The 25437-nt window shown below is 32.3% G+C and overlaps 1 protein-coding gene across 1 annotated transcript; it reads right to left on the minus strand.

Moving 5' to 3' along the window:
- Window positions 1-18345: 18345 nt before the first annotated feature.
- Window positions 18346-24971, minus strand: LOC145006409 (receptor-like serine/threonine-protein kinase SD1-8). The gene is made up of 7 exons (XM_078965493.1): window positions 23631-24971; window positions 22642-22800; window positions 21871-22064; window positions 19489-19699; window positions 19160-19397; window positions 18896-19046; window positions 18346-18744 (listed from the first exon to the last, which is right to left on the minus strand). Exons 1-7 carry the CDS (start codon window positions 24937-24939, stop codon window positions 18436-18438), a joined length of 2571 nt encoding a protein of 856 aa, XP_078821619.1. The 5' UTR covers window positions 24940-24971; the 3' UTR covers window positions 18346-18435.
- Window positions 24972-25437: the final 466 nt, after the last annotated feature.

The raw sequence follows: 25437 nt of genomic DNA on the forward strand, positions 1-25437 counted from the left end.
AATATCCTAGAATCCTCAACATAGTCTCGAACAGGTGTATACAATCAAGCCGGTGCCTTCCCGCGATCCTCAGAGGTTCCTGAAACACATAACACACAACACAGTAAGCACGAAGCTTAGTGAGTTCCCCAAAATATCACATACATAAATAATAAGCCTCTCATAGCTATAACTCGGCATGGACCCTCCGGTCTCATGCGTCTCGGTGAGGACCCTCCGGTCTCATGGCTCGGTGTCGACCCTCCGGTCATGTGTATCAGTGAGGACCCTCCGGTATCACAGCTCGGATTGGACCCTCCAGTCCTATATCTCAGTAAAGAGCCTCCGGTCTTACAACTCAGTTTGGACCCTCCAGTCATTTCTCAGTAAAACACAGAATAATATAGCACATATCACAAAGACAAAATGCATAATATCACATAACTCAGAATAAGCACATATGACCCTTCGATCGATAACTCAATACGACCCTCTGGTCACATAGTATTAGCGCTCAGGTAAATATAGTGAGAAGACTCACCTTGGAAGTAAGCAAGTGGATCTAGCACCCCACAAACAATCTAGACTCCGCCTACATACTATAATTATCTCTAATAAGCAATTTGTAATAACCACTCCGAGATGATAAGCTAACTCCTTCACTAAATCTGAAAAAGGATGAAAATACCATTTTACCTCTCCTTGGTCTCTAAAGTCCACAGTTGACCAAACCCTAAAAGTCAATGAAAGTCAACGCTCAAGTCAATAGTCCATGTTGACTAAACTTGTTGAGTGCATTTACGTGACTTGTCGAGTTTCCTTCGTTTTTCTCAGAAGTATCGGGGAAATCCAACTCAACTCGTCGAGTTGTCGCATCAACTCGCCGAGTTGTAGCGCGTTCAGTCGATCGGGGAAAACCCTAGCTGCCTCGTCGAGTTGGCTCATGAACTTGTTGAGTCCCTATAGACCAATTCTCATTCAGACGATTCTAAGAAAAAATAATATCCAAACTCTAGATCTAGCCTCCCAAGGCTGAAATACCACGTAAAGTTGCAAGCTTTACGTACATGCACGACATCTAGGGCTTGAAATGCCAAAACAAGCTCTATTTAGGGTTGAATGCATAGAAACTTGTCACCAGCTTGATAAAGCTTGGATCTTTGGGCTCAAAGGTCTACATATGGTCCAGATCTAAAATCTCAACTCTATGGCAAACTCAAAACACTCTAGAACTCAAAAAATGATGGAAAAAGGCCCTAAACTTTCTAGAAACGAGATCTAACCAAACAATAAGCAAGGTGGTGACTTTTTACCTTCAAACAGAAGCTACGAATGAATGAACACCAGATCCAAAAGCTCCCTCTTGTCTTAATCCCTTTGCTCCTCAACTTTCCTTCCAAAGATGCACTAAATCACACAATATTAGCCTCTCTTTCTCTCACGCAAGGTTATAATTCGATTAGGGTTTTCATAGAGTTTTAGGGTGATAAAGGAGGCGGAAATGAAGGATTAAGGTCCTTTAAATCGGACACCAACTTTGAAAATTAGGGTTTTCTCACACCGCACCTACTCGACGCGTTGGGGTCCTCCAACTCGTCGATTAGATTCTAAAAATCACGCGGCCATGAACTCCTCTACTCGGCGAGTTAGGGCATCCAAATCATCGAGTTGCTTTGAAATTATGAAAATAAATTAATTAAATATTATACATAGGATTCGGGATGTTACATATTTCCTCGTATAATCGTCTCCCCCTCTGTGAAGTTTAAAGCCACCTTCTTGGATGCTTATTATTACATTTGATCTTAATGGACTTGGGGATGAATACCACTCACATGATAGATCTCGATTTTAAAAAAGGGATTGAATTAATTTGCCATTATTACCCTGTTTTCCCACATCAAGATCAAACCATGCCCATAAACAAAAAAAAATGATGGAACCATTCCCATAAGCAAAAAGCGATTAAGTAATGTTATATGGATCGAGACCAATCGTGCAAGATTTTAAAACTATACAGACCATTAGTATGATGTTATGATAGCGATGAACATTTGGACCTCCGTACTGGACCAGACCTAGACTTGCACCTGCACCTGTACCTAGACCCGCACTTGGATATGGACCTAGTAAGTCTAAAAAGGTCCGGTCCAAGGTCCACCAATTTCAACAAAACATGTTTGGTTTAAGAGCCAGTCTGGTTCGGTCTTGTCCAGTTGTTCACTTTTACGTCCAAGGATCGACTTGGTAAGCCTCAACATGTTCGGTCCAAGGTTCATCGTACAATCTGGTCCAGTCCAAATGCTCACCCTATATTATGATAGTTAACCTGAAAATAAGATTTGTAAAAATCAGAAGAAATAACTATAGAGTTTTTTCAATTTATCATTTTTGTTATGTATTTATCCATATATAAGAGGGATATATACACTAAAGTCGGAATATTTTCAACGATTGACAAGAAAGTCCTAAATTTTATTTTTTAGCAGTAAAGTTCTAATTACTGACAGATTTTGACACGTTTATCCTTTTTTGCCGGTTAACTGGTAATTCAGACTTTACTGTTGAAAAAATAAAGTTTAGTAATTTCTTATCAAAGTGTGAACTACGACTTTACTATAAAAAAAGAGTTTAGGACTTTCTTGTCAAATCGTTTAAAGTATTGAGACTTTAGTGTATATACCCATTCTTTTTTTGTTAGAAATTTAATGGTATGATAGTTTTTAAACATAAGAGTTATTGGAATCTGCTATGATCAACTAGATCCTATTAAAATATTTAACGTTTGCTTCTTGTTAAATAGATTTTTTTAAATCTCAACAAACCGACAATAAAAAATGGAGGTAATCAAGAAAGAAAGAAAGAACCACGATTATATTGACTTTTTGCAGTCCTAAAAATGGAGAACTAAGAAACCAGAAAAGATGAAACTTCCATCTTACCCCTTCTCCATATTCACACCCTTTTAACTAGGCGTGTGTTTTTTGTGTTTGTACAATATGTCCCCTCTTTTCAGTTCAAGATTTGGCAGCAAACCAAGAAAAAAGCTTTACAACTCTTCTCACCCCCTTTCGCTCTTTCTTTTGCATATGTTTCCTCTGATCATGATTATAGCAGTGTAAAAATGATGATGGTAAGAAAAAAAATGGTGTTGCGAAGAAAATCACAATTAAAAGTTCTTGGGCTACAAATTGGTTGTCATAAGGCAAATAAAATTATTTGTTTTTAGGGAAACCAAAACTATACATTAAAGTTCAAATATTTATAAGATTTTACAGAAATATTTAAACTTTATTTTTTTGTATAGTAAAGTCCTAATTACCGGGTAGCCGGTAAAAAATAGTAAATGTGTCAAAAATTGACGGTAGTTAGGACTTTACTGTAAAAAAATTATGATTTTCTCGTTAAATATTTGAAAATATTGGAACTTTTGTGTGTGTGTTTGTGTGTGTGTGTGTGTGTATATATATATATATATATATATATATATATATATATATATATATATATGTATATGTTTAGGTTATTTTGTTTTTACTAACTATTGTGTGTCAGAATCCACAGATGTGGACCAACGTATGAAATTAATCAATGGACATGATTTGAGAGTGTATTATATTAAAATAGGATAACATGTACCATATAAGCACACAAATTTTAACAAAAGGGTATTTTGGACAATTAACTATATTTATAAAAGGAAAATTTTAGATTTTTAGGGATAATTAATTCTCCTAATTTTAAAAATATGATTTTTTTAATTAATTTAATTTTAATTCCAACGTAATATGTAAACATAACCGATTTTATTCTGTCAGAATATTTTTTGTTAGAATGATCTTCTTTTAGAATTTTATTCTATTAGAATATTATTGAAGAATAACAAAATTATTGAATTCGAGGTTGAAAAATAATAACATTCTAATATATTCTTATATATCTAAACTTAAATACAAAATCATATATATATATATATATATATATATATATATATATATATATATATATATATATATATATATATATATATATATATATATATGATTTTGTTGTATTTATGATAGGAATGGCTGGAAGAATGTGTTGAAGACCTAATAGAAATAACTTAAAGAATGAATAAAGTTTGATCATACTCACAATTTAAGAATGTTGTTATTTTTTAAGAATTTTATTCATTTTTGCTGATATTCTTTTAGAATGTGTATAATTATATTAAAATGTATAAGGGTTTTAGTCTGTAAGAATATATATATATATATATATATATATATATATATATATATATATATATATATATATATATATATATATATATATATATTCTTACAGACTGAAACCCTTATACATTTTAATATAATTATACACATTCTAAAAGAATATCAGCAAAAATGAATCAAATTCTTAAAAAATAACAACATTCTTAAATTGTGAGTATGATCAAACTTTATTCATTATTTAAGTTATTTCTATTAGGTCTTCAACATATTCTTCCAGCCATTCCTATCATAAATACAACAAAATCTAATGATGGTTAAAAACATGTTACTTGCAATTAACTATCACTTTTTATATTCTGTTAGAATACATAGAATATGACAAAATACATAGAATACATTCTGGCAAAATACATAGATATTGTTCTGGTAGAATATATTCTAACAGAATACATAGAATACATTCAAAAATATCGTATTTACTACTAATATAATTTGAGATTCCAAATATACAATAACGAGGGACAATAGAAATTGGAATTCAAAATCACAAATTGAACCAAAATAATACACAGACAAATTAATTACATTTTTAAACAATTACATAAGACATGTATTGCTAGTAATTCTGACAGAATGCATACCATAAGGTTAAATTGTTTAGATTCTCTTTCAGTCATCTCAACAAACATTTGTTAGGTATTATCATCAAACAAGCCAAAATTCATCAAAAACAATTAATGAAGTTAGAATAATAATAATGTGAGTGATAGGTGTATAACAACAAAGACCATGATCCTTATAAATAGACAAAGAAATCATCAAAAAAAATGATAAAAACCAATATGTGTATAACATATGCAATACAATCATGTAAAAACAATTAATTGAAAAAAAAAAGCTTGCGTGGATGAGATATTTTCTAAAGTCAAATCGATAAGACTTGGAAATAAAAAATGATAGGAAAGAATGAACATTATCATTCTCAAGAAAAATTTGATTGCAAAATCAGAAATTAGGTTTCAAAATTAGAAATTGAGTTCATGAACATACCAAGGCTATGATGTTGGTGTACAACGACATCTAAGGACCGATTTTGGTGATGGAATACGAAGCTGACGATGGAAAGGGAGGAAGAAGAAGAAGAAGATACGACAATGGCAAGATGAAGGATATAGAGGTGTGTCTGTGACATTACCATTCTCAAAAGAAATTTGATTGCAAAATCAGAAATTAGGTTTAAAAATTAGAAATTGAGTTCAAGAACATACCAGGGCTAGGATGTTCGTGTACGACAACAACTATGGACCGATTTTGGTGATGGAATACGAAGCTGATGATGGAGAGGGTGGAAGAAGAAGATACAACAGTGACAAGCTGATGGATACAAAAGTGTACCTATGATGGTTATAAAGAAGAGATATTAGGTTAACATATTTATTTTGTTTCCTTAATTGTAGGGATTTAATAAAAAATAATCTCATTAATTACAAGTGCAAAAAACCAGAAATACCTTTTTGATTTAATTAATTATTTAGTTATTTGCTAATATCTGATTGGTGCATTTAAAAATATAGTAGTTGCTAGAAACATTTGAACCTAAATTTTTTTCTTCTTTCTCTCGCTCTCTGTCTCTGTCTGTCTGTCTGTCTCTGTCTCTCTCTCTCTCTCTCTCTCTATATATATATATATATATATATATATATATATATATATATATATATATATATATATATATATATATACGGAAAAGATTAAATGAGAACGCTTAAAAGGTTGAGAACGTGAGAATAAGTATATTCATTTGTGATTTCGAGTATTCATTTGTGGAGAAATAATAAATTTTTACACACAATCAACATGAATATGTTTTTTCTCTTCAATAGAAATTAAAAGCGTAAAAATTTATCATTTCTCTACAAATGAATACATGAAATCTCAAATGAATATACTTTGTTCTCGCGTTCTCAATCTTTTTGGTGTTCTCATTTGATCATACTCATATATATATATATATATATATATATATATATATATATATATATATATATATATATATATATATATATATATATATATATATATATATATATACAAAAAGGATGATTGAAATTAAAAATGAATTGCATTGGGTCCGCTGAAGTTGTATGACAAAGTCCATACTCCATACTATAAAAAAAAAATAAGAAGAAGAAATAAATAAATAAATAAATAATCTTGCCACATAAGATGAATTTTTGTCAACTATGATACTCACCGCTTTCTAAGTTTATGAACTAATAATGTTAGTGGATGGTTTTAAAATGGTTATATCGAAAAAAAAAAGTATACAAAAAATACAAATGCATATAAAATACAAATTAGGGTAAATTACATCATTCGTCCCTCGTGCACATGCCAGAAAACGTGTTTAGTCCCTATTTTCAGAAATTAACTCTGATAGTCCCTCGTTCGTTTAAAACGTGCACGTTTCGTCCCTCTAGACATAAAAAGACAATTTTACCCTTATTTATTTCTTTTTTAATTTTCTTCTTATTTGTTTATTATTTTTAGATTAAAAAAAACAATAAATAAACATACATGAACCCACCCCTCCCCGCTTCCCCCTCCTACGTATTCCTCTACGTTTTTCCCCCATTCTTCGGCCACTCCTAACGCCGACAAAGCCCCATCAGCCCCACCTTCACCTTCACCTAAACGCGATAAACCAAAATCGGACCAGTCGATCTTCATCCTCCTCCAATCGCCTCTATCAAACCCTAGAACTCAAGAAGGAACTGTACATGGAATCATCAACAGCACCACCATCGCCGGTGGAATCATCAACAACACCACAATCACCACCACCATCTCATATCTCCACTTAACCCTAAGTCGCCTCTCATTTTAATTGTTCTCAATTTGCAGCAAATTAGAATATCGAAAAGAGAGAAGTAAGTTGCGATTGATCCTTTCCCCAATTTCCTTTCTACTTCTTTGAATTTAATCGGTCATCTCTCTCACTTTGTCTCATAGACTGCTAGCACCTCCTGCAATCACCACCGGTCATTACTCAAACCTCAAAAAATGAAACCTGAACCTGCAAATGAAACCAAACTAAACCCTAAACTTATAAATCGAAGATGATGGAGATTTAGATCGGAGAAGCGGGTTCTGATCGAGCCAAAAAAATCTAAACACAATTGGTGCAAATCAGAATTTTCATTCTTATCATACCTTGTTCGAATGGTGCAGGTTGTACGAAGGTGGTTCCGACTGTGGTGGGTTTTCCAATTTTGAAGGTATGGTTTAAATTGGGTGTTGGTACGGTTTGTGATGATGAACAGGGGTGCAGCAAGGGTGTCCGATGGTGATGTAACCCGAAATTGGAGGAGGTAGGAAGCTGGTGGTGGGTTTTAAGGTGTTATAAGGTATATGTTTGACGAAGAAGGTTTGAATTGGGAAGTTGGCGATGGATGTATGGTGTTTGAGAGATACAGGTGGTGTTCATCCGATGATTTGTTGGGGGTGGCGGCATGAAATGGGGCCATATTGTTTTTTCTTTTATTTTTAAATTAAAAAATAATAATTATAACATTAAGTAAAATTGAAAAGAAATATAAAAGGGCATAATTGTCATTTTAGGTCTCGCAAGGGATGTAGCTCGCAAATTAAAACTAATGAGGGATGTAGCATGCAACTATTAACCAAATGAGGGACGGTCCGAGTTAATTTTTGAAAATAGGGACTAAACACGCTTTCTGGCATGTGCACGAGGGACGAATGGTGTAATTTACCCTACAAATTAATTAATAGAATTATGAGCTCTAATCTATTGTAAAAGATAATTTAAAAACCAAATCATCCGTAAGAACACTCAAACACCAGGTACTTTCTCGGGCTGGTATATCATAATATCAAGAGAGTAAGAGGTTTATTTATTATTTATTATTCTTTCTACATCCCATCTCATGGTCTTTCGTTCGCTATTCGAATGTCTCGACTCATAGAAATGTACGAAATGTGGTCTTGTTTTTTCCTTTACAACTAGTAGCTAGTAGCTCTATCGTTGATCCCTCCTATTCCCGGCCGGTTGTGACTCGCATGTCCAGCCAACGACTATCGATTCCTAATGAATCCATAGATTCTTCTACCATTCGACCACATCTTCTAAATTGTATTCTCATTTTCCGGCTTATAACGCATTTTATTATTACAAAATTTTGTACTTGAAAATAATCAAGGGTAAATAAAACAAAAGACATTTAATTTATACCAAAATTTTAATTTGATAATTTTTTTTTTGTCTTGAATTTGACACTGTGTTTTCCATTTTATTACATTACTTGACCGGTCAACCAGGCTAAATGCTGACATGGCATGAAGACGTAACATTCTGATATGATATGTTGACGTGTCAAAATTGATTTTTTCCGATAAAAAACACTAAGTTTTCACTTTTATTTTTCAATTTTGACACTAAGTTTAATTTTTTCTTTTAATTTTGACACTATGTTTTCTTGATCTAAATCGAACATCATTTATCAAATTTTGTTCAATTTTGACTATTTTCCATTTGAAATCACATAAATATATTTTTTTTATTACATTTTAAACCATATAAATATATTTTTTCGTTTAAAACCCACATTTTTATTTAAATAGATGGTTTTTTTTTATACTCAAAGCATAATGTATAAATATTCATTAGTTATCTCATGAAAATCAAATAAACTATAAGCTTCTAATAAGATGTAAAAATTTCACGGGTTGCAAACTTGACATCCGAGTTTTGATTGACTGCACGTCTCCAAACCTCCAAACTCATTTTAAAGTTGTGTATTCAATATAAAATACGGTCTTTATATAACTAACACATATTTATACATAAAATTATTGTTTGAATGTTAAAAAAACCTTGTATTTATACAAAATTGTGGTTTTTAATTGAAAAAACGTATTTATACGGTTTAAATGTATTAAAAAAATATTTATACGGTTTCATATATATATATATATATATATATATATATATATATATATATATATATATATATATATATATATATATGGGTTAGACGATGCATTTCGTTAACATTTACCATTTTCGTTTTAAACATTTTTGAACAGATTAGAAGTTCTTAATCTCTTGCAAATCTTTTGGTTCTGAAAATATTTTTCTCTCCCTCTCTTTCTCTTTCTCTCTCTCTCTCTCTCTCTCTCTCTCTATATATATATATATATATATATATATATATATATATATATATATATATATATATATATATATATATATATATATATATATATATACACACACACACATTAGTCGTTTAACTGCACTAAGCGACAAGATGCGAATAGTTATTTCGACAATTATTTCTATTTAGAAACGTGTATGATCGGGCATTCAACTTTGACACAAAGTTAATACAAAAATAAGCCTTTAATACTAAAATCTAAATTTTTTTAGAAGATGGTAACTTTTAACTTGAAAAACTAACCCAATCAAATAGATAATTTTAGGTTTAAAACAGAAATATAATGTTGTCTCAATTAAAGTTAATAAGTTGTGTGAAAATATTTTTTTTATTTGAAGATGCACATTTTATTTTGTGATCCAAATTCATTTTGAATTTTAAGTATGAGTTAATTACGCCAACCTAAAACAACATATATTTAATTTTGTGTTTTCTCTTTACATTTGAATAAGAATTCCTTTCATTAGGTTTACCTTCAATCATGCTACTTTTCTTTTTCACCTTTTATATCATTTTTTAAATGGTTTGTTTGATTATTCTTATAATATCACATTCGGTTTGAAGTCTTCTTTTCAACAATGACATTATATATATATATATATATATATATATATATATATATATATATATATATATATATATATATATATATATATATATATATATATATATATATATATATATAATTTCTGAAAAACAAATAAAACCTTTTTTACTTCTATTTGACAGCAAATAAAAGTAATATCTTTTTATACCCAAGCGTCTTACAATATTTGCATTCATAATAAAAGAAGAAAGAGATATTAATATGGGATTTTTTAATATGTGTCCTAAGGGCACATATAATAAGCATTAATTGAAGATATATATTATCATAATTAATCATAAAATACATTAATAATAAGAAATATTACCATAATTACATGTGAACTGCATTAATAATTTCCATAATAAATGTATTTCGAATTTAATTATGGTAATATTTTTCATAATTAATACTTCTTATGTGTGCCCTTATGATACATATTAGAAAATCTCTATTGATATAATAATATCCCATAAATAATTTTTTATTTTTGAACGGCGGAATATTATAAACTGGCAAGACGCTAGAAAAAGAATTACATCAACTTAGTAGCATTAATAGGATTATGAAGCCAAAAGGACCAACTAATTTTGGTTTTACTACACCTACTAGAAATCCAAACATACGATTTATGAACAACATCATCACAAATCAAAGATTTCTTAGGCGTATTCGCTCTGAAAATCACACCGTTCCTGAAATTCCAAATGCACCAAAAAGTAGTCAAGATAACTGCATCAAAAGCTTTACGCACACCAAATTTCCATTTAGTAGAATCAGCCCAATTGAAAAGAGAATCCACAGTCAATTGAGAAGAACAATTGACACCCCACCAGATCGCAATACGGGTCCAAAGGGCAATCAACTCCAAGCAATTAGCAAAAATTTGTTCCACAGTCTCCACTATAGATGAGCAGACAGGACAAAGGATGGAATCCACCATAATACCCCTATAAGAAAGGCGCTCTCTAGTAGGGATACTAGATAATATAATCCTCCAGATAAGAACATTAATCTTAATTGGAACCCAATTATTCCAATGAGTAGAAATACCTCCGTTGCTAATTGTAATATCATCCAATAATTTTCGAGCCGAGGAAATGGAAAATGTATCTGACACATCATTAACCCAACCTAGTCTATTTGGGACCGGTCTGAGATGGAAATCCTGCAAAAGACCAATAAATTTATTTTGTTGCTCCTGTTCCACTCCACCTCTAGGGCCCCGTCTAAGAGTATTAACCCCCAATCCCATGGACAACCTGTCTTTGACAGAAACATGTTTATGCAAATCCAGGGCATAGATTCTAGGGAAAGAAGCAGAAAGAGGCATATCATCCCACCAAACATCACGCCAAAAAGAAGTGCGAGTACAATCACCAACTCTTATAGGACAAAGAGATTGAATATCAATATCCTTCTGGCGGAAGTGGGAGAGCATACGGATAACCCCCACCCTAAGGAGTTTGGCAAGAATTTGGAAATCTCAAATTCCTACAAGCACCATCCAAACCATAAATAGATTTTATCACTCTAACCCATAGAAGGTTAGGGCAATGAAAAGACCTCCACCACCACCGAAAAACCATAGCCCTATTGAAAGAGAACAGGGTGCCAATCCCCAATCCACCTTCATCCATGGAGGATAACACTCTATCCCATCTAATCCAATGCATACGCCTATCAAATGATCCCATAAATAATTAATATATTAGTTTATGCGGTAAGGAACTTTTAAGACCTTTTTTGTCCCAAAATGGTGATTCTTGAGCATAGCATGTTCGTAACGTCCCGTTTAAAATTAAATAAATAAAATAAGTAAATAAATAATAAGCCCTAAAACCCTGAGATGTATTTCATATTTTATTTTATTTTAGCCATAAATCTGCAATAATTGATCAGTGTTAGCCATAGGAGTTAAATGTTATAATTTCAAGAATTTAGAGTCTAGATTGTAACAAATGGACTTGAATGTAAAGAGTTTCGTGAGCAAGGGCTGTTTGGTAAATTGTGGAGCTGATTTGAAAAGAAAAGAGAGGGAGGGGCCGGAAGTATAAATTTCGATAGAAGTTTGATTTTGGGGACGAGGACTTAAACTCGTCACACTTCCTTTTCCACCGTTTCATTTTTTTCCCTAAACCCTAACCCTAGAGATCGTTTCAGTCGCCACCCTTATCACTCCACCTCTTCATCCGCCACCCCTTGTCGCTACTGAAGAAACATGGAAACACCCATCATCACCGTTTTAGTTTCTGCGAAGTTGAAGAGTCACAAAACCGACATTAAGTCAGTCGAGTAGATAAGAGGTTCGAGGTTCGCAGATGTTGCTGCTGTTCGCTGTTGGTTCACGCTCATTCTCTTCCCCGTTTCCTCTGTTGTTGCACCTCAGCTCACGTCCGTCGACGCCGTCCCACACGTTCGTCACGTTGTTGATGCCTCCGACCATTGTTTTCCGTCGACAAGGTGGTTGTGGTCGTGCTTTTATTTCATATGTGTGTGTGTGTGTTGTGGTTGCCACTTTGCGAGGAGTGTGTGTGTGTATTTCATTTGGCTGAAAGTCAAGAAGAAGCACCATGGCAGCCAAACATGATGGCTGTTGCCCTTAAAGTTTTTCTATCAACACTAGCCGCCGTATGTAGGTGGGTGTGTGTATGTGTTATATTATGTGTATGTGTTATTTGGTGTGTGTGTGTGTGCGTGTTTCCTTTAGATAATATGTTTTATAGATGTTCTTGGCCGAAGAAAAATCAAAGAAACCCATCACTACCACCATGAGGTGGTAGCTGCCACCTTCTGCCGCCGTTCTGCCACCACGAGCCACCATCTATGGTGGCATCGTGCATTTGTGTGCGATTCGACTGATGTTTGGAGTGCTTTTGGTATTGTTTTGGCCTAAAACCATAACCACTACCACCGTGAGGTGGTGGTTGCCACTGTGAACCGTTGTTGACCACCACTGCCTGAGGTAGTAGTGGGTGGTGTCCGACTTATTAAACATTGATTAACCTAAAAAATTAATCATTGGACCTTATTGACATGAATTTGGGTTGGAAACCCTAATTAGGGTTTAGAAAACCTAAATCCTGGAGACTTTTATTTGGGACTTGCCGGGACCCGCGTTTTGGACCGTTGGATTGGAGTTATGGATTGTGTTTGAACACATTGTATGATTGACCTAGTGGATTAATGGGATTAATGGATTAAGTATTTAATGGGTTAAGTGTTCTTACTTAACTCTAATCGTCATTTTATGTGAAACCCTAATCGTGTTTGGGCTTCAAGTTGGGCCTTTCTTTTGGGCTTTGGTGATTGGATTATTGATGGGCCATCTGAGAACAAGTTTATAGACTAGGAAAAATTAGATGGGCCTTAGGGTAAGGCCCATATAAGGGGTTTGGGCCTAATTTGGAAAATTGGGCCTTTGTTGATTCCTTGGCTTTTGGGCCATCAGAGTGTGAGTTTGAGCCTTGGTCTTGGACCAAGCTAGGTTAGGGTAAAATGGTCTTTTTAACCCAAGTATGAATTTATGGCTATGCATTGGAACCCAATTATTAATTGGGTGTTGTTATGATGTTGACAGTTCGGGGACTTGTCATCCAACAACTAGAGATTTATCTACGGGACTTCAGCAGTGCGAGGTGAGTCCCTTACTGTGTTTAGCGGGTCGAAGGCACTAAAGTCGGCCCTTTATTTATTGCAAAGTATGATGGTTGTTTGTGTGATAATTATCATCATTCACGCATTGCTTGATGATAATGTAATTTATGTATGTTATTATGTGGTAGTGGTAGGGGTGAAATAGACCCCATAACCGATTGACATATACCGGAGGGTAGGTCGGGTATCCATTGGATTGATATCCGACTATACATTGATATACTGAGTATGGGATAAATCTATATCATTATATGCTAGTTGCTGATATGTTTGGAGTGGTAGATCTGTAGGACTACCTGTGATTTTGTCTGCATGATTACGTGTGTTTGCTTATGTTTGTTATCTGTGACAATCGTCAAATTCTAGTCAAATCAAAGGCAAATAAAGTTAACAAGTCAAACCAATCAACTCAATTAACTCTTGTATACTAGGGTTTACGTTATGTTATTACTGTATAACTCGTTATTTTAATAAGAAATCATCACTTGGAAAATTCGTATTTTTTAGGTAATGAAACGATAAAACACTATTGCATACCCATCGGGGGTATGTAAGATCCTTAAACATGATTTAACGGGGTTTACGGAACTTGCGTTGTGAAGCCAAACACTCAAAAAGGTCACAAAAGAAGCCTCTCCCAATCTCTTTCACTCTATCTCTCTCTATTAAAAATGCCCCCCAAATCTCTCCCAAACCTCTCTCAAAAGTTCTTAACTTTTTGTTATCATTCGGGTCATCCCGACCTTTAACCGGGTCAAAAACCGCTTGAAACAGGGTAATATTTGGTAAAACACCCTTAATAGACCGAAGCCTCCCTTTAGGAAGCGAACCCTCTTTGGACCGAAAGTGCTTAGAACTGAAGGTCCTTATAGGGACCGAACTACTGAAGAACCGAAACCATGCGAACGGAACCGAAACCATGTGAACCGAACCCGAAGCTTGCGAACCGAACCGAACCTTCCTTTCGCCTTCGCCCCATTTCTCTCCTGACCACCTTCGTTCCATTTCAGCTCATTTCACCTTTGGGCCCAGCAGTAGTAGGGACCGAACCTCGGCCTAGTACCGAGAAGTCTCGCAGATAGGCCAAATTCACCCGATTTTCGACTAGTTTTGCGTTTTAAGCCCGATTTTAATTATTTTAACGTGAGATTTTCACCCAAAATCATATTTTAACATATAAAACCCCATACTTCATAACTAATCACGTTTTTGGGGTATAATCCTTATCCAAGAAGAGTGGGTGGGATATTATTGGTGGAGTGTTGACTTTGCTTTAGTGTATGACACAAGCAACCACCCCATACCCACTCCATGACCAACCCTTGTCCTTCCACCATACCTAGTCATTTCATTGTACTTTTTCCACCATTTTTCCAGCCACATCCTTGATCAAGGGCTGGAAAGATCTCCACTCTCCTCACATTTCTCTCATTTTCCACCAAAGAACAAACTTCATTCTCTCTCACTTTCTCTCTCTAAATTTCGAGATTCAAGGCTATTCTCCAAACTTTTCTTCTACTTTTAGTAATTATTATCATCCTCCATATGATTATTTCACTCCTTTCTACTCAAATCATAGATACCTTACACAAACATCATCACCTTTATGTTAGATCTTCGAATCTTCAAGGCATCTTCTAAGTGTTCTTGAGTTGAACACTCCTTTTTTTCAACATCCATCCACTAAGAACACACAAGGTGAGTTCAAACCCATATATTTTCATGTTTTCTTAAGTTTTAAGGGGGGGGGGGGGGGGGAATACAGGTTAAAATACCAAGAACACAACTACACTTTTCCAACAACTTTCATCGGGAAAGTTTAACTCCATTCACGGACTGTTTTGGACAATTTAAACATTTTAGTTTTCAAAACTGTATTAGATGAAAATATTTCAGGTTTATACCTTTAAAATTACTACTTGCACAAGTTCATACGATTTTTTTGCAATTTTTGGCGATTTTTACAAAACTGTCTATCACTGTAGCTACAAATCCAGACCAGTCTGTGAATATGGACATTTTCACACAAGTTAGAGACATCTAAAAATCATGATAAAATTTATGTACAAACTAGACACATTTTCTAAACTCCTAAATTTACGGATTCAGTTTTCGACTTCTTATAATTTTTCTGTGATTTTTCCAAAATAGTGCAGAAATGTTTAAAACAAGTTGACAGCTTACAACTTTCATCACACCTTGTAACGTGTTGAGCAAAATGTTAATCTTTGATGATTTTCTATAAATTTTCTAAGAACAGGAATAGAAATGTTATCACCAGAAAAATGCCATCAATTTCATTCACACATTGTAACTTGTTGAGCAAGGTGTGTATCATTATGTGATTATATATTATTACATTATGTGTCATTTTGTCTTGGTATGTAGACATACATCAGAAAACAAATGGGTTTTTACTATATTAAGTATGGTGAAATAATAAATTGTCATAAACAAAGTTTACATCTGTTACATACAAACATTTGGTAAACCATGACAAGGATAGTACTAATTGAATACATGTGAATGATAATACATATTATTTACCTTATCTTGAAAGTATGAATCATATACCAAGGTTTGCCACTACTACAAGTAATTACAATAAACTATAATAAGTGTACACTACCAAAAAATACGCTAACTATAGTAGGTATAGTTAGGTTGCATTACATTAATTACAAACAATTTGGATAAACTATAATATGCATAATTCATGTTCACTATCACTACCACTATTTGGTGAATTATGATATGTATAGTTTATGTTCACTACCACCACCACTTTTGGATAAACTATAATATGCATAATTCATGTTCACTATCACTACCACTATTTGGTGAATTATGATATGTATAGTTTATGTTCACTACCACCACCACTTTTGGATAAACTATAAAATGCATAATTCATGTTCACTATCATTACCACTATTTGTTGAATTATGATATGTATAGTTTATGTCCACTACCACCACTTGATGAACTATGATAGGCATAGTCTCGGTCTTTGGTTTTTAAGACTACATTCTATCTAGAATTGTTAGTTTTCAGCCATAATTACTAAGTGTATATGCTACAGTTATATAGAATTTAGTCGTGATCGACTTAGAATTAGTGGGTCCACTTTATTTTCTGTTCCTTGTTTAGTTGTGGGCCTAGGGCAGACCCATTACATTCGACATTTTATTTAACTTTAATTTTATATAACTTATATATACTTGGAGATTATAGAAGGAAGCTATATGAAATTCTAGGATGCACTATTTCATAACATAGAAACTTTCAATTCACTCTTTAAGGAAAATATTGAATTTTCTGGAACAACTTTATCGCTTTTACAAAGGAAAATAGTTTCGTTTCAAAATAAAACTCTTATGAACTCACCAACTTAATTGTTGACACTTTTTTAAAACTACTTGTATTCTCAGGATTTCAGTGAACATGAAATGCTCAGCTTTGAGGACAGGGATGCTAAGACGTCAAGTTCAAAAACATATTTTGTCATCATGATGTAATTGATTTCGAAAACATGTAAACATATACTATGATGTAACTTTTTCAATTATATTGATGATGGTTGTGTTTGCTTTCTTCACTATTATATTCATTGTTATGATACTGCCCAAGAAGTCATCTGCCCCCGAACGTTTCCACCGTTCTGGTTTGGGGGTGTGACATTATCTGTTATATGTCGACATATTGTGGTGGGTTGAGGTTGTATTGCTTTGTGTTGTAGCCAACAAAGGGGGGAGCATTCCAGATATGAGATGAGGGTCGGTTGGCATGCTAGCCTCATACTGAGGGCTCGGGAGTATTCTAGATACGAGCTAAGGGCCGGTTGGCATGCCAGACTCGTACTGAGGGCTTGAGGGTATTCCAGTCCGATTACTGAGTGGACCCATTGTGTATCGACATTCCAACCTGGAGTATTCCATCCCGAGGATGACTGGGCCCGAAGGTTGATTGGGCATGGGGTATTCCAACCCGATGATTGATTGCACCTAACATGTTGTTGTATATGCTATCTGTTTGTGTGTTGGCACTTTGGAGGAACTCAATAAGCTTTGGCTTACGGTTTATAGTTGTTGTTTCAGGTACTTCGGATGATCGTGGGAAGGCGAAAGGGTAACTGTACACATCCTCAAATTTATGTCTTATGATTTTGGGATACTCTAATATGGTTAAACAGTTTGGAATTAATGATTTTGTAAACATTTTATGACTATGGGTATTTTTTTAGTTTTAATTTATTGTGATTCATGAGTCGTTACAGTCATTTTCCCGTTTTTATTTGTCACAAAAATATCGCGTATACGCAAAGTAAGCTGTAAATTAAGATAATCAATCACAATGATAACATTTGAATATTTTTTACGAGTTTGCTAATCAATCGTATATAAAAAAGAGTAATTAGGTTCACATGATCATGAGTTTTTACCATAGAGAGTGCATGTGTAGCTCGTTGTCAGATTGTTTTCATATAAAATATTATTTGGAAAAAGATATTTAATTTGGATTAAAATTAAGGTTTTACAGCAAATTAGTTGAAAATTATTATATAGCACGAACAAACCCTGCTTCATAATATAAATCATCCAATCCAAAATTCACACTTGCTATAATGTGTAAATATGACATAATCTACGTTTCTCTTAAGAAAAGAATATTTAATATTAATAAACCAACGTTAATTAAAGAAAAAGAGAAAATATGATGTACAATTGATTGATGCTATATGGCAATCAACATAGTTTCGCTATCTACCATCTAGTATCGACATTGTGATTCCGTTTGTGGTCATGGGATCGTCACTTATGTTTGGAGATTCTGTTTCGTTAATTATATTTCTAGTAATCAATCCGGGGTGTTTTGGTTGTGACATTCGCACTGTTTCACTGCTCAATAGCAACAACACCTTTGACATACTAGGTCGATCTTCTGGTTGTCCTTGAACGCATAACAATCCAACTTGTATGCACCTCAAAACTTCATTCTTTGAATATTTGGTCCCAAGAGATTCGTCTAGTAGTTCTAAAGCGTTGCCTTCGTTCCATAACTTCCATGCCTAAAAATATTGTTTTCATCACAAATACAATTATTTAATAATACAATGACCAAAATGAAATTGATCGTAAGGGTATGACTATTATTTTATTGAATATATATAATATTAGAATTACTTTGAATGTTTTAAAAATGTCACAAATTGTACTTACTTGTCCAAGAAGGTTCATTTTGTTACTCGTGTTGAATGATCCTCTATTCCTTTTACCGCTTACTATCTCGAGAATCAAAACTCCAAAACTAAAAACATCTGACTTGGTTGAGAAATGGCCCTCCATCGCATATTCTGGTGACATATAACCACTACAATAAATTTAACAAAAGTAATTAGAAAAATTAAACCAATCAAAAATGCAAGTTACATCATTTAAGAGTCAAGGATATTCAAATTTATGAGCAAATAGAACGATACTTACTATGTTCCAACCACTATCTTTGTTTCCGCTTCTGTTTGATCGCTTCCAAAAATCCTTGCTATACCAAAATCTGATATTTTTGGATTCATTTCTTTATCTAATAAAATATTACTTGCTTTCATATCTCGATGAATGATTTTAAATCTTGAATCATGATGAAGATAATGAAGACCTCGTGCCGTTCCCAGGATATTTTCCATTCGGATTTTCCAATTGAGTTTCATGCTTTTCTCTTTATCTATAATGATTTTTGAAGAAAACCATTCAATGTCAACAAAATAAACTTAGGCATCAAAAGAAACACAAAATAACGTCCATGATAAACTTACCAAAAAGAAATGTATCCAAACTTTTATTTTCCATGAATTCATAAACCAACAACTTCTCTTCAACCTCAACGCAACAACCTAGTACTCGAACAAGGTTTCGATGTTGCAGTTTTGCAATTAATCGAACCTCATTTTTAAGTTCCTCAACCCCTTGCTCACAAACACTTGAGAGCCTTTTTACCGCTATAATTTCACCTTCTGGTAATGTACCCTGTATCACCAACAATAATAATGTCACTTTATCTTGTAAGATGTTTTGAGTATGAGTGTTCAAAACTTTATATATATATATATATATATATATATATATATATATATATATATATATGTTCAGGTTCATTTGAGACCATTCTAATTTTGTGAGACCGTGAGACCAAATCTAAAAATAATTTTAAAATGCAAAATAAATGGAAAAATTCAAAAATTCTTTTTTAAATATTATTTTCGGAACTTGAATTAACTAAAAAAAATAATAAATAATAAAAAAAATCCTGTTTTTTTTGAAAAATACGTGAAATATTCTAAATAGAATATTACACTGACATATTCTAAAAAATAATTTTAAAATGCAAAATAAATGGAAAAATCTAAAAAAAAATTTTTTTTTAAATATTATTTACGGAACTTGAATTAACTAAAAAAAATAAAAAATAAAATCCTATTTTTTTGAAAAATACGTGAAATATTCTAATTAGGATATTATATTGTACATATTCTAAAAATAATATTAAAATGCAAAATAAATGGAAAAATAAAAAAAAAATTAAATATTATTTTCGGAACTTGAATTAACTAAAAAAAATTAAAAATAAATAAATAAATACGTCTCACGGTCTTACAAAATTAAACCGTCTCACATGAACCTAACCCTATATATATATATATATATATATATATATATATATATATATATATATATATAGAGAGAGAGAGAGAGAGAGAGAGAGTGAGAGAGAGAGAGAGAGAGAAAGAGTCAAGATCAAATAAGAAGGAAAATTTTGGTAGGAAGGTAAGAAATTTTTTTTCTATATATTTTTTTAGTGAACATACAAAATGAATCATTAGATGATTCAAAGGTAAGATGATTCACAAGAAAAAATTCCTAAAAAAACGTCTTCATGATTCCTTTTTAAGTAAATTAAGAAAAAAATTTACTTTAATGACAATTTTAGTGAATAACAACGAAATCATTGTATAAATGAATCATCAGTGTGTTTGTTTGAGATTTTTTTTGGTGAATCATGTTATTTTTTATTCATATAGTGATTCATTTCTTTTGTTCTTCAGAAAAGTATGTAAATAAAACTTTTTACCTCCTACCAAAAAAAATTTCTTACCGGATATATATATATATATATATATATATATATATATATATATATATATATATATATATATATATATATATATATATATATAAGGTTAGGTTCATTTGAAACCACCTATATTTTGTGAGACGCATTTTTTTTATTTTTTTTTTAATTTTTTTTTAGTTAATTCATGTTCCGAAAATAATATTTAAAAAAAGAATTTTTTGATTTTTCCATTTATTTTGCATTTTAAAAATATTTTTAGAATATGTACAGTGTAATATTCTATTTAGAATATTTCACGTATTTTTCAAAAAAAAAAAAGAATTTTTTTTATTTTTTTTAGTTAATTCAAGTTCCGAAAATAATATTTAAAAAAAGAATTTTTAGATTTTTCCATTTATTTTGCATTTTAAAATTATTTTTTAGAATATGTCAGTGTAATATTCTATTTAGAATATTTCACGTATTTTTCAAAAAAAAAAAAAAACGGAATTTTTTTTAATTTTTTTTTAATTTTTTTATATTTTTTTTAGTTAATTCAAGTTCCGAAAATAATATTTTAAAAAAAAGAATTTTTGGATTTTTCCATTTATTTTGCATTTTAAAATTATTTTTAGATTTGGTGTCACGGTCTCACAAAATTAGAATGGTCTCAAATAAACCTGAACTTATATATATATTCAAAAGTTTAGATACAGATAAATGCATTTTAAATGATAATACTAATATTGAAGTTTTAATGAATGAATTTTTAATTTTTAATTTTTCACACAACCTAATTGCATGTTAGTTACACTTAAAAAAACAACATTGCACCTTTTATTGGTGATTATTCCATCCAATTTGAACCAATGGATTCATTTTAATCATATAAAGATTTCCTCCAACTATTTCATCCAAAAACCAGAATAATTTTATTTCGAATAAAAATGTATATTTTGGATTTTCATGTAATCCGAGTACCCAAAATTTTCAAAAATCATGATTTATATTTTCGGATTATTTAAGAGTGGATTTTCAGAATTTTGGATATGGTATTTGAAATCACTCTCTTTAACAAGTACTTTACCTTGTACACACACCCGAAGCCACCTTGCCCAAGTTTATTTGTATCTGAGAAGTTGTTTGTAGCCACGACCAGTGTTGTAAAATCAAATAATGGTAATTCGAGTTCATCCATGACTGTGTCACTATGATAATCTCTCCTACTTGGCAGAATAACCCCATTATTTAATATGATGTCTTTGGTTCTTTCTTGTGGACCTAATTTGGATCATCGCAAAATATATCAAACACAAAAAGAAATTAATGTGATAATCTATATATACAACAACAACAAAAAGAAGAAAACCCGGGAATCCCATCATTAGAATGGGGTAGGGGGATGTAAAATTTCCTCGAAATCTGACTCTGACAGTCGATGTATATGTATGGTATATCATTAACGCACAAGTCTCGGTAGACTTAAGATCGACTACATCACTAAGATGACCTCCCACATTTACACAATGATAACCTTCATTGAGTCCAATTAATGTTGCTTTTTAGTCCATTGTGTTTGTTCATATATCTAGTGTATGTTTTCCTGCATGTATTTGACCAATGTATTCCAATTTTGTGTTTCTGCAAACGATTGTTTCCATGATTTGAGCCTTTAACCTTCATTGCTACGGTCATCTATATATCATGACTTTAAATATTCAAACTCTTTATTAGTTTCAATGATATATACGTTAATAGGTGGATGTGAATATGAGTTACTATTAATGTTATTTTAATGGTACTTCCATATTTTAAAATTATAAAAACAAGGTGTTTGATTCTAAATAATAAAAATTACCTTCTCTATTCCAGGATTGTGTTTTCTTCCTCCTCAAGTAGAAGAGTATCAGTAGACATATGAGCACCACAAAAGCAGTACTGATGCTAATGCCCACAACTTTGCCAACTTTGCTGCCGTTATCTTTGGTAGTTGGTGGTTCCTCTATTAATTTGGTATCTGCAATATTTATTCATGAGATACAAATAATTTAAGTATTCTTTGTCAAAAAAGACCAACATGTGTGAAATAGATAGTTCAATAAAAACATTTGACTTTATTTAAATTTCAATATACTACTGAAAAACTTGTCCACCAAAAGAAAGTCGAATTAATGGGTAAAATAAAATTACATAATTTGATAAAATATGACAAACAATTATAAGATTAAATTCTTATGGTCCCATTTGAATGCATGCCATGAGATGATGTGACAAAATAGACTATGGTATTTAGTATGCATTTGGCTAACTATAAGAGGTATTTTATTTATTTATTTATTATTATTTTTTTGAAGAAGAAAGTACAAATGAAGGAATTTAATTGGTTTGTATCAATAATGTAAATGAGCCTCTAATCAAAGAGAACAAATAATTCACCATAAAAAAAAATATAATGGTGTGTATAAGTTTCTTCCATGTACCCCTATTTTTTAATAACTCATTCCATTGACTATTTCTTTTATTATTATTATTATTATTATACACTTACGTTTGGTATATTAATGATTTGATATGTTTTACCGTATCAGATCTTTAAATTTTCTAAAGATATACATAAAGTTATTAAAATTTTTAATAAAGTACTGTTGTGATATAAAGTTTTATTCTTTTTTAGTTTTTTTTTTTTTAAACGAACAAACTAATTTACTTATAATCTACTCCTAAACACCATTTATATTAGAAATATCTTCTAATGTGACTTGAATCATATGAAAGATGAATAATACACGCATTAACGCACAAATCATCACTTGATTGTAGATTTTTGGATTGAAAATAGAAACATACCCGAATCAGAAACTCTAACGTAAAGATCCTGTGCCTGTCCACCATCTTCAGACTCAGCATACTGCCTCATATCGATGAGATCCCCTTCCCAAATCACACAACCCGACCCGCCATCAGTGATATTCATATTAGCATAAGCAGCACAAGAACAATTCCTTCTGCAAATCTCCCCACACTCGCTCAAATTCATCTTCCTATCAACAAACGCTTTCGAGCTCTCAGGCAATTTCATGTTCTTCATTGGCAAAAACCCGTCCGACCCGCAATCCAATTTGGAGCTCCGAACACACCCAACAAAACCATATATTACATCATCCCATGCTTCTTTGTTTTTTGGCTGGAACCCAGTCATACATTTGCATATAGGTATAGCGTTTGCATCACAAACGCCAAAAGGACCACATGTACTATAGTGATCGCAGACATTAACAGGGAAAGTCCAGTAGATCTTCCAGGCTTTTGTTGTTTCGACCCAAACGTATCTTTCATTTATCCCAGAAGAGTTTATAATTAATCGCGAATAAATAGAACTATTCAGCAATTTAAATGAATAGTTAATCTCATCGGAATTATCTGTAAATTCAAACTGCATAATACTCGCCCCTTTCATCGCCGGTGCACCACTAAACCTCTTCCCGTTCCAAGGCCCAGTCCGCCATGTTATTGTTTCGTTGTGCTTCAACAACACCTCCGGAAACCCATTGAGGTTCATTCTGAAAGAATAATCACCAGTCGCCGGATCATTGATCGTCTTCCACGGCCGTAAAAACCGATGAATACCAGATTTCCTATCCCAACCCAGTTTCATCTCCGGCAATAGAGTATCAGTTGGATAATTAAAGCTTTGCCAAATATAATTCTCTGGGTTTTCATCGTTTTCCGGGCGAAGCACAAAGTTACCGTTGTCCAAAAGCTGCGCCACCGTCTTCACCACCTTTGTAGGTTGATTTGTCGACCAGACGATGGTTCCCGTTTGATTTACAAGCACCATGTTGCCGTTGGTGGCGATGGTTAGGTTCCCCGACGTTGAAGTAATGGGATTGTCTCTATTAGCTACCCAAACGTATGTTTTATGCTGAATTCGCTTGTACCAAATGCCTATATACAAATTATTGTTGCCTGGATTGAAGAACCCCAACTCAAAAAATTCACCTTTAGAGACTAGAGTTTGATTGATTGTGAGGGGTTGTGAGGGTGTGATGGTGTCAATAGCTAGAGAGTGAAAAGGGTACAAGAGTGACAAGATGAAGATGAAGATGGAGGTGCTGACATGGCTATGGAGGGTTTTCATTATTTGAAAGTTACACATTAACACTTAACAGAATTTTTGTGTTCATTGATTTGTGGAATTGGAGGTTATATGAAGGTTGTCAACATCAAAGAATTCGTGGAGATGGTGGTGTTTATATTTTTTAAATTATTGAATCCAGTTTGATAGTTGACTTTTCGGATGAAACTTGATTAATAATTTACGGAAATTATATTGCAAGTACCTCAAGAAGTCAAGAGCAATGGCAAGTAAACTAATGTGGATAATTAAGGACAGAGTTAGAAACGGTCAAATTTGGAAAAAAAGATATACTAAAAATAGTAAAACTAATGTGTGTATATATATATATATATATATATATATATATATATATATATATATATATATATATATATATATATATATATATATATATATATATATATACTTTTAGCCGAACTAGATATGAGCCATGTTTTAAAAATCTGATTTTAGTTCAACTAATGACTGTTTTTCAATTCAACTGATTTGATTGTTAGTTTAACTGTCGGTCTACAT

Source organism: Lactuca saligna, chromosome 7, assembly GCF_052625555.1.
Source record: "Lactuca saligna cultivar CGN05327 chromosome 7, ASM5262555v1, whole genome shotgun sequence".
Taxonomy (NCBI): Eukaryota; Viridiplantae; Streptophyta; class Magnoliopsida; order Asterales; family Asteraceae; genus Lactuca; species Lactuca saligna.

Coding starts and splice junctions, on each gene's coding strand:
- LOC145006409 (XM_078965493.1), bottom strand. CDS start 24,939: ATGTGTAACTTTCAAATAATGAAAACCCTCCATAGCCATGTCAGCACC. Junction 19,398..19,488: donor TTTGGATACATTTCTTTTTG/GTAAGTTTATCA, acceptor AAATCATTATAG/ATAAAGAGAAAAGCATGAAA. Junction 19,047..19,159: donor AAGATAGTGGTTGGAACATA/GTAAGTATCGTT, acceptor AATTTATTGTAG/TGGTTATATGTCACCAGAAT.